Below are 11,240 nucleotides of genomic sequence, written 5' to 3'. Positions count from 1 at the left end.
CTCTCGTGTATATAGCCACCAGATACAAGGATGCCAAATGCAATTTGACTTGACAAATGTGTTCTTCAGAAACTTCCTTTATTTGCTATGACAAACTCCGTTCCTTGCCCTGCCTTCAGTCCCTCCCTTTTACCCCCTATTTCTGGTAGAGATCTGAGAGATCCCCCCGAATCAACTGAAATTTTTGAAATGGCTCAAAATGACGGCTGAAACAACACAGGTCCTTAGGTTGCATATGATGAGATTTTTTGGGTTTTGGCGATGACGCTGGATGTTTTTTGCAGACAAACAGTTGGCTATACGTGATATCCATTAATTGGCAAAATTGATTTCTGTGCATGTTCTTTACTATCTAGTCTAAAGTATCTGGATGCTTGAATATAACCTTTTTTCTTTTCTTTTTTTCCCCCCTTCCTTTTCTAATCAGGCTGACAATTAATGCTGAATGTTATCTTCAGCTTCATAACTTTCCTATGGATGAACACTCCTGCCCACTGGAGTTTTCAAGCTGTAGGTGGTAAAATACTTTTTTCTTTACATTCAGGCTTTAAATTTGCTTAAATTCTATCAGCAAGAGAGCAAGCGTTTACTTCTTAAAGCTTTGCAGTGAAGGAAAGAACTGATGTGTTTATGTTTTGATTAGATTTATTGCATTTTTTAATGCATTATTAAATGCAGTGATGAATGAGTTGAATTACATGCATTTCATTTAGTTGCAACTTTAAAAATAATCGTATTGCTTAGAAGACTGATACAATGCACATTCCAGTTAATGAAAATCTATTGCCCTGGAACAACTTTATTTTTTATGCCTGCCAGACTTGCCAGCTTTGAATTAGTTCCATGTGATATACTTAAAAGTAAAAGTAAGATCTGTCTTCTTCAACCTGTTCCTGTAAGTGCTTAATCAGTATAAGAAGTCCTTCTCCTTTCAGTGGGACTTATTTATGTGAGCAAGAAACACAACTTTCAGGCTTCATTTCATTGATATAAACTATATTTAAAAAAAAAAAAGTTCCTAAGGGAATTGTGCTATTACTGGCAAAAGAAACCCGAACCACCTGAACACAGCTAAACGACCTATTCCTAAATGTGAAACGTAACAGGCAATGAAATCAAACTTCAGTGATTCTTTTTAAATTAATGTTTTCATTTAGTACTTCCTTCTTCAGTGCTTCCAGCTAAATGAGCTTTGGTAGCTCCATTGATTAAATAGATGTGTCACACAAACGAGTCTTGCTTAATTTCATTTCCGCCTTTCTGCAAGATAATGTGGGGCAACATGTGAGTCACATCAAAATCAAGAAGGCTGCACTTCCTTAAAGGTGAAGTGCTGGACAGTGAATCAGGCCACAAGAATCCATCCTGGGAATAACAGGCAAAGACATTTTCAATAAATGTCAACAGAAACTTTATCAAATTATGTACTAATTAGTGTTAGTCCTTTTAAGCTTTTTGTGGTCTTTTAATGATGATGTATATTACATTTGTGTATTAATTCATAGTGGCAATTCTGAGCCAGTTTTTCATATCTGAGTTCCAGAATATTGTGTAGATATTTCCGAAACATTTATATTTACATAGTTTTTTGGCCAATCATACATTTAGCCAGGCTTAAAACTGATGGTAGGTATTTTGGGGTTAAATTTCAAGTTTGGCTTTCTCTCTGATCCACTTCATGTATAGCCCTGGTTTAGTTTATAAACAACTTCAAACATCACAAAACATGTTTTGATATACATTGTGGCTGAACGCCTGATTTGCTCTGTTTTATTCTAGATGGATATCCCAGAAATGAAATTGAATACAAATGGAAGAAAACCTCTGTTGAAGTGGCAGATCCAAAATACTGGAGATTGTATCAGTTTGCATTTGTAGGGTTACGAAATACGACTGAAATTTCTCATACCTTGTCGGGTAAGGCAAAGTGTTAAGTTTTATTTAATGTAATATCATGTAGAACAAGACTAACAGATGAAGATACTACTGAAAACCATTTTCAATGTCGTGTAAGTATTTTTTCTTTTTTTTTTTAATTTATAGGTGATTATATTATTATGACAATCTTCTTTGATCTCAGCAGACGTATGGGGTATTTTACTATTCAGACATACATTCCTTGTATACTCACAGTTGTTCTTTCATGGGTGTCATTTTGGATCAATAAGGATGCAGTTCCTGCAAGGACTTCTCTGGGTAAGAATGTCTTTTTTCAACCTTGAAGGGTCTGGTACTCCCCAGGAATACAAATCTGCAGCAGGGAGTAAATTAACCACAGTTTGTTCCCCTTCAAATTGTGACCATTGGTCACCCTTTCTCTTGAACTGCAGGATTAGGAGTAGGAGGATCATGCTGTGGTTGCGCAGCAGGGCTCAAGGAGGGAGCATTGAGAATAGAAATCTGGAAATCCGGAAATCCTGATCCAAGCCTTGTGGATCTGCTGTTGTTCATATAAATACACTTTTTTCTCCTTTATATTCTTTTTGTCATCTCCAGGGACAGCAATATGGCAATTATTTGTCTGACAAGTATGATTAAACTTCACTTAGCATAGTGGAACAAAGGATATCATTGCTACACAGGCAAAAACCACAAAGATCTGGGGTTTTTTTGTTTGTTTGGGTTTTTTTGTTTTTATTTGGGGTTTTCTTTGTTGTTTTTGTCGTTGGTGGGGTGTTTTTTTGGTTGGTTTTTTTTTTTTTTTCTTAATAGAAATGATCAGTTGTTCTTTTAAGCCCAGAATAGGACAGAAAATTTGCATCCAAAGTTGCGCTTCAAGCCGTTAAGCATATAACTCACAAAAACTGACTCACTCTCCTGCTTTTACTACAAACAGTACTGAAGTATGGTGCAAGTTCTGCTACAGAGATAACTCTGTGTTTGTGTCATCTTGGCTCACCTGTTTAGCGCTGTGTCAGTCTCCTTCATTTGACTGTTCAGGATTTACGTGCTGCCTTGGAGAGGAGTCATACCACTTAAAGCACGACAGACGGGTGCGTGGAGTGCACAGGACTCCAGGACGAGCAACGTTGAGCTTAGTAGTGACAGATGCTTTTAGTAAAACTGGTGACAGCAGTATGACCTATTTTGGGGGAAAGATCAAGAGCTGAGAGTGTATCTTAGGAAGTGAGAGGTGTAAGTTAATTTTCCTCATCAGCTTATAGGATCGTGAACACGGCATTCCCATGTTATAGGAGCTTTTCCTACCAGAAGGGTGAGTCCAGGTTTTAACTCCCAGCCTTTCTCACTGAAATTGGGCCACTGTGCAGTCAAGCCTGCAAGATTAATGAGTCAAGAAGTAAAGTAAGCAAAAACTAGCATGGCTTAGCAGCCGACTGAAAAAGTAAGGGAAGACAATCCGAGTCTTGGATCTTCACTTTATGCTGTTTAAAAGTGTTGCAACATTTAGTGAAGAGAGCCTAAAATCTTGAATAAAGTGAAATTTATCTCTTGGTAGATTCAAATCTTAATTTAGAAATTTATTATAAGGTTTCTTTGACTGACTGTTGGACATAATTGTGGGTACCATCTGGAAAGACACTAGCTATAACAGGAAAAACTATTGTATTGGTATCCTCCTAGTTGAGTATCCAGTTTTTTCTTTTTACAGAGTACTTTTTCTGTGCCATGAACTTCGCAAATCTACCTTTGATCTCACGGTTAAGCTAGAGTTTTCATGCTCCCACTTCAGCAGTACTAACCTTCATCTACTTGAGATGTACTACAAAGGTTTGCAGTATCATGTTTTCAGCTCCCTGCAGTTAACTCTGGGCGGCTTTTGTGTGAACATGCAGAAGCCATCATTTGACAGATTGTAGGATGACTTTTCTCACATGCAGATGTTTCGGTGAAGAAGAAAGAGAATACCAGTCAAATAGAAATAATTTTATAGAAAAAGACTGAGAAATCAGGACAAGAAAGGCAAAACTAAGCAAGGTCCGTCGTGGCAAGCAGTCGTGATGCTGTGGAAGGTTTGCTCCCTGTGACAGCCCTCTGTGTGCCTTTCTCATAGTGGAGGGGACTGGGAAAGTCCACATCTTCTTTAGTCTTCTCTGAACAGAAGTCCATAAGGGGAATGGTGGGTGTGACTTCCCACCTGGAGGCTGTGCTGGGCTCTGGTGCACTGAAAAGGCTTCGGCCTTTTTCTTCCTTATATGTTGGAAGATCCTGGCAGATAGTGGTTTCCTAAAGCAAAAGGACTGAGATGGTTAAAGGTATTTAGGTATTTAACTGTGCAGAGAAATGCCTAATTGATTTTCAAAAGCATCTAGTGGGAGCGAAGCACTTTTGAAAAACTCTGTGGTTATCTGTTTGCCCTTTTAGGCATGTAATTTCATTGGGAAATCTGTTGCAAAATCACCACTGCTTTCCTGCTGCAGGATCAGTCCATAGTGACTCCTGATTCCGTGCTTTGATTTAAAAGCCGTAGACAGCCTCACAGTGGTGTAACACAGTTTTTGCAATAAGTCTGTGCATGTAAATAGCAAATTATTTCTGTGTTCAAGTATTGCTCTCCAAAGGAAAGGTCACATATTAATTTTGGACTGCTATGAAAAAGGCTTTGCATCTCCCTGAAGCATCAAATCTAAAAAGAAAGTGTTAACACCTAAATGTTAAACCAGTGAAGAGTGGTATAGTTGAGATTCTGAACACATTACTGTTAAGACCAGCTTGTTCTTTTAATTAACTTGTATGTAAGTAAATCAAGGGAAACATTTTCTATTACTTAAGACACAGTATTGAAAAAATACCTAGTAATTTAGAGAATGAGACCAGAAAGGCCATAAAGGTCATCTAGTTTGATCTGCTACATGTCAGAAACAAACAATTGAAAATGTTGTTCCTTTTTCTCTTGTTTTCCAAAAGTTTGAAATCCTTGATAAATAACACACCTTTTTTTTCTGAATGTGTCCTTTTGTATGTTTTAATCTTTCGAGAACCAAAGGACTTTTTGGGTGTTTATAAAATTTGTGTGCTCATTTGTACCTGTTTGTCTATCGTATTTGTTTTATCAGTGCATTCTATAACAGATTTATAAAATTACACAACCTTTCTCAGTGTCAGTGTTTATTCAGTGTGTTTTGAAAATGGGAGAGAATTAAACTGAAGGTGAAATGTGCTGTCTTCTGTATGATCCCACAGTGGCTGCTGGATCCATAGGGGTGGCTTCTCGCAATAACACTGATGTGTGTGGATGTGATCAGTGGTGAACCCTGCTGTGGCTCAGTTCTTGAGTGCCTCATGAATAAATTAAGGGCTAATTTGAGGATTTTTCATTGTGACAATGTGATTGGGTTACTTATACACTTCGCTCCTCCTGTCTTTTTTTCTCTCTTTCTCAAACAGGCATTACAACAGTGCTGACCATGACAACACTGAGTACAATTGCTAGGAAGTCACTCCCAAAGGTTTCCTACGTGACAGCAATGGACCTTTTCGTTTCAGTTTGCTTCATTTTTGTGTTTGCTGCCTTGATGGAATATGGCACCTTGCATTACTTTACCAGTAACCGAAAAGGGGACAAAGGAAAAGAAAAGAAGGCAAAATCTAAGCCATCAGTAAGTTTAGCCAAACAAGAAAAAAAAATACAGAATGTTCTTTATTGTAGCATTAACTTTGAGGGACTGGTTCTTAAGTAGAAGGGCTTATGTTCAAAGATAATTAACACTAATATTTATTTTACCTTTTTTTTTAGAGTTGAGGGCTTGTATTAATTTTCTGTAAATACTACCAATGAACAAAGGTTTCAGATCATTCCACTCATACGTGAATGAGAACACATAAGCCTAAGCTAGAGAGTGGTTTGATATAATATTCCATGCTTCTATGCCATGCCCAAGCCCTTGGTGCTCCTAGAGCTGTCTGTGGAGTGTGTACCCATGGAGGCAGTTCTGTCTGGGCACAGTGCTTCTGAAAACAGCACCGGCAGAGAAGCATAGATATGACTGTAGCAGTAGAGATAATGTAAATGGACTGAAAGTATGAGGATTTGTTTACATCTGCATCACCTAACTTGGGTCTTACCTCACTAGCTTTGCAAAGGAATAAGTGCTTATTATTGGTCAGTATTCCGATTCCCTTCCACTTCAGGAAGTCAACTCTAACTCTTTTTTTTTTTTTTTTTTTTTAACTTCCATGTTTCTTTCTGGTAAAATGAACCTTCTGCTTTTACAAGTTGATGTTTATATGGTGTGAATCCCCATATATCCCAGGAACAAGTATTATTCAATTTTAAGAGGCTTTCTGTTCATGTAGTAAGACTACTGGAACTACAAAGGATCTATTGTTGGAAGCCAGTACAAATATTTAAAGTCAATCTTTAAACTAATAAAACATTGAGGTAAAGGTGTTAAATAGCTTATTCATTCAAACACTAGTCTTAATATTTGAGGCTTGATTGTAGTCATCTTTTGGAGAGAATAAGAAGGAGGACAATTTTATAAAGCCCCCTTGCAGATCATTTCAAAAAAAGGAAGCCGGCACATAGTTGAATCATAGTATCAGTTGTCTTTTCTGGGTGAAGGCTGAATACCACCTGCATAGGATCAAACAGAAATTGAAATGAAATTACAGAAGCCCAGATATGGAAATGCAGAAATCCTGTTACAAACCATATCCATTCTGCGACTAGTGCCGGAAAGCACTGGTGCATCCGTTTTTTGCGGGGCTGCTGTGGGAGACTGTCTTATGGGGGCACTGCAGGGCTGCTACGGCTTAATACCAGGGAAATGAGAGCCCTTACATTTCATACAGTGAGCTGGTCTGAATGGATCAGCTGTGTATTTAGGACAAGGTGAGTGGTGAAGGGTTAATATTGCCATGGATCAGCTGTGTATTTAGGACAAGGCGAGTGGTGAGTTGGTCAGACATCACTGTGATCCTCAGGGAATCCAGCACAGCCAAGGGAACTGGAAAACGGAAACCTCAAACCTCCTTCTTGTTAGTGGTAGAAGCAAATGTGGGTAAACTGAGTGATGAGGGTAAGAGAGAAGAGAGGCTGCAGAATTTGGGGGACTCACCAGTGCCAGCATAGCAGATTCAATTTTAGGTTGTTGCAATGAGGTCTCAATGCCACTGAAATAGGTCTGCTCTCAGCAACAAGGAGAAAATGAAGAGGGGACGAAATACCGCTTATTCAAACCAGGGAGATATTAAAGATCAGCTGCTGGCAGATCAAAAGTCGTCGAAGTGGTTTGCAAGTATACTCTATCAAATGGAGTAATGAGACTTTCCAGAATCTGTTCACACATCAGCCATTTGGGCAATAATCTGTCAAATGCTTTGAGATTTTCAGCGCATATGACAATTTAAAATGTAGAATAATGGTGAGATAGAAACTGTGACACTAACAGAACAAACAGCTGGAGTTTGGACTAAGATTAAAATTAGCAATATAATACTTGAAACACTGTTCAGTTGTGTTTTACTGTGTTCTTAAAGTATACTTTTTATTTCTAGGTAGTTGAAAAACAACCATATTCTCACATAGACTTCTTTAAACATGTTTCAGCACGTTATGGTATAAGACCATACTAGATAAGAGATTACTTTAAAAAAAAAAAAAGGGTGTGTGTGTTAAATTTAATATACTTAGATGCAAGGATTCTAATTTGACAAATAGTTTTTTTGGTGATGTTTTATAAAAAGGCTATAAAATTTCTCATTCCAAATAGAAGAATTCAAGAACCATCTGATTAATTAATAGGAAGTCATACAATTACAAATCCTCCACCCCCCACAGGCCTTTATCTTTGCCAAAGACTCCTATTCATTCTTTTCCTCTTGTAGTTATGGATATGTAACTCAAAATAACAATTTAATTAAAATAGTCGTTTTAATTCCTTCTGAAAAGTTCTCATTTACAGATGTTTTTTCCTTGGAAAACTTGCCTTGCCTAGGTCTTCTATTTCTATTGCAAAATGCATTAAAAGCTTATTATTCCAGCAACCGATGCCAATAAGGGACAATAAATGATCTTGTGAAAAAATGGTGAGATTTTACAAGTGATTACAGCAGTTTTATCATACAAAATATGTGCTGGCATCATTCAAGAAAGGTAGAGTGAATTGGCTTATGTAAATCCACATTCATAACGATAATGAGTTTGGGCAGGAAAGATGAAACTTAATTAGTTGTGGATCTTGTTCTGATCATCATTTCACCTGAAATGAATACATCACCTGTGCTGTGATCTCCACAGAACAGAGCTTTCTTTTATACATTTATTAGTGTTAATACAGAATAATTTGGGTTTGGTCGTATTGGAGTGTATCATAAATGCTTCTCACTATATGTGGAGTTTTATCTACAGTATCAGTAGGCGCATACATGAACAATCAGCATGTACAACTCTATATACATGGGTTTTTTTGGTTTTTTTTAAGACTCTGCCAATTGATATGAGGTCATTTTCTTGTGAGGTGTTGGTCTTTTTTCCCCTTTTCCCTCACGTTGGCTCTTTCTCACACACATTTTAAGTACTCCCTGCAGGTAGTGAGGCCTATCAGATGGCACCGTCTTTCTGCCTCTCTCAGAGGCCTGTACTCAGTAGCCAGCTTCAGTCTGTGCTGGTGACATGAGCAGTGAAAAGCAGTACTGTTATTTCCTCCTCCTCCCACGGTGTTTTGGAGTTGGGGATTCCTGTTTTACCCCACTAGTAGAAAGGAATCGTGCCATGAATCTTACTTTGGCAGAATCAACAGTCAGAAAATTCTTGTACAGCCAGAGTAGGCGTGAATCAGAAATAAGCATCTTTCACCATATATCTTCAACAAAATAATAATTTTGTAAGTTCCAAAAAAAAAAAAGTTTGATCTTACTTTTGATGCTTTATAAAAATAACCCCTGTTCGCAATGCCTCACGTTATGGTAGAAGCGTGTAACTGCTGTTTGTGAGCATTGTCAGTATTTTATCATAACTGAAAAGAATAATGAGGTCCTTTAGGATGATAATTAGCTCCCTGGGTCATCATGTCTAAAAAGTGTTGAAACAGCAGTCTGTGTGAAACTTCCCCTGGTAAAGACACTTATTAAATAAAGCCATTTGAAAACGTGGTGGATACTGCACTGCGTTCACATCACCCCTTAGGACATCAGGTAAAATGTCCCTGCAGCAATAGTGCCTCCTTAACAATGTATAGAGATCTGTGTACTGGCCAAAGTAATTCTCTGGAAGGGGGACAACAGGACTCTAAAACATAACAAGAATATAAGTCATCTGGCTTCCTGCTTCTTGTATTTTTTTCATATCTTTTCATCGCCTGTCATGTCTAATTGTTTAAGAGAGATTCTACTGTACACTTCAATACCCAGTTAGTTCTTCTCACTGCATCCTTTCCTGCTGTATTTATTCCTTACTTGACAAAATATGGAGAAGATAGAAAAGAGAGAAGAAAATGTAAGAGTAGTGTTGATGTAACCCCTATCTTGAGTCTGAAGATTTTAGAAAAGATGCCAAAGGTGGGGGGGGGAGAGGGGGAAATGGGGGTTTGAAAGAAAGAGGATTATGGATTAGTTTAAAAAGGCTATGAGATTTAGAAAAAGAAAAAAAGGGCAGATAGACAAAATGTCTTTTGAAATATTCAGGAAAACAAGTATGAAGAGTGAAGGTGGAAGAAAAGGGAGAAAGATGGGCTGTGGTCGTGCAAGTAAAAAGAAGGTGAAAAGGCAAAAGTCACAAGAAAGGGAATATCAAACAGTGCATGTACTAGGCAATACGGCACCCAGATTTTTTCTATGAAAATTATTTCTGAGTTTTAACATCTATTACACTGAGTTTTCACCAGATTGCAAGAGGGTTGAGTTATGTCCATGGAAAGTAAATGTAAGAATTAAGAGCTGAATTAATCAGTTTCACTGCCTGCAATGGCATTCTCCTAAGGAGTCTTATGTCTTGGTGTCTAAAGGCAGGGCATATTGTTTAGGGATCTAACATCAGAGGGTTAGATGACATAGCCTGGGCTTATGTGTCTCAGTCTCTCAAACTTCACCAGTGATGCTGTACTAATCCTATTAGGGTTTTTTTTTTTTTTTGTGAAAACGTAGCTTCCAGAAACACATTCAGTCTCGTTCTAAAGACTTTAAATGATGGGAGAACCATCATTCCCTTGGTAGTGATGATTATAACCTGCCTGTGGACTTGCTTGTGACCCAGTCGTCAAGCTGTGACTGACTTCAAAATGTTCTTTTGTGTTGTGTAGATGGGATCAGCTAACCCTGTCTGTGTAACTAATTATCCACTATTCCCAAATCTCAGCACAACCCAGTTTTCACTGTGGCAGGTGAAAATCATTCATGATCTTTTGCCTGCGTGAACTAATTATATACAGCAGTTCATAATTCACAAAGCTCCCCAAACTGTTTTCTTTAATATTAGAATTTTTGTATATTGTACTGAAGGTGCTTATATTGGCCTTGGCTGTGGAAAGCCTATGGAATTATTTAATGTGAGGATAAAAATAACCCGCAAAACTCTATTTTTCTTTTTTGTTTTTCTTAAGAAACCACCTGCAATTGCTGTTCGACCTGGATCAACTCTAATTCCAATTAATAACATTAATCATCTCCCTGAACGTGATGATGATTATGGATATGAGTGCCTAGAAGGGAAAGACTGTGCTAGCTTCTTTTGTTGTTTTGAAGACTGCCGCACAGGATCTTGGAGAGAAGGAAGAATACACATCCGTATTGCAAAAATTGACTCCTATTCTCGAATCTTCTTTCCAACTGCCTTTGCATTGTTTAATCTTGTTTACTGGATTGGATATCTCTATCTCTAAGTTTCAGAGGTTTGACAAACTCAGAAAGAAATGCTAATTGAACAGTCATTAACACTTTTCAGTGAGCAGTCAAAGATCAGAGCTGGTCCAAAATGATTCAAATTTGGATGCTTTAAAAATTTGAAACAATGAGAGGAAATATGGTGATGCAGTCTCCCTCTTGTGATCAACTATAGAACTGATACTGGTATTTTGAAGAGAAAATTTGAAAATAAATATCCCTAAGATTTAACTTGCCTGAACACGAGCATATTTTTGTCCAGCCCTAACAAAATGCAGAGTCAAGAAGCTATGTTATTTAACTGGACAATTCTACATAAGCTTTCAATTTTAATCCTAAATGATAATGCAGATGAATTTTGTAGCATCTCTTACACCTTTACAAAGAAAGCCTTAATAAAATGGGATTAGTTATTCTCATCCATTTCATCCATTAGGTGATGATTTTATTAATCCCTGATT

The 11,240-nt window shown here is 37.5% G+C and overlaps 1 protein-coding gene across 1 annotated transcript in view; it reads left to right on the top strand.

The window, feature by feature from the left end:
• Positions 1-10,778, top strand: part of GABRG1 (gamma-aminobutyric acid (GABA) A receptor, gamma 1) — a 46,750-nt gene extending 35,972 nt beyond the window's left edge. The window contains exons 7-11 of the mRNA XM_009885010.1: positions 428-510; positions 1,780-1,917; positions 2,044-2,196; positions 5,347-5,558; positions 10,500-10,778. Coding sequence (XP_009883312.1) covers positions 428-510; positions 1,780-1,917; positions 2,044-2,196; positions 5,347-5,558; positions 10,500-10,778 — 865 coding nt within the window. The remainder of the gene's footprint in view (positions 1-427; positions 511-1,779; positions 1,918-2,043; positions 2,197-5,346; positions 5,559-10,499) is intronic.
• Positions 10,779-11,240: the final 462 nt, after the last annotated feature.

The sequence above is a fragment of the Charadrius vociferus genome, unplaced genomic scaffold (genome assembly GCF_000708025.1).
Source record: "Charadrius vociferus isolate BGI_N301 unplaced genomic scaffold, ASM70802v2 scaffold134, whole genome shotgun sequence".
NCBI classification, from domain to species: Eukaryota; Metazoa; Chordata; class Aves; order Charadriiformes; family Charadriidae; genus Charadrius; species Charadrius vociferus.
The sequence above is the reverse complement of the archived record's forward strand: the minus strand, read 5'-3'. Positions and strand labels throughout refer to the sequence as shown.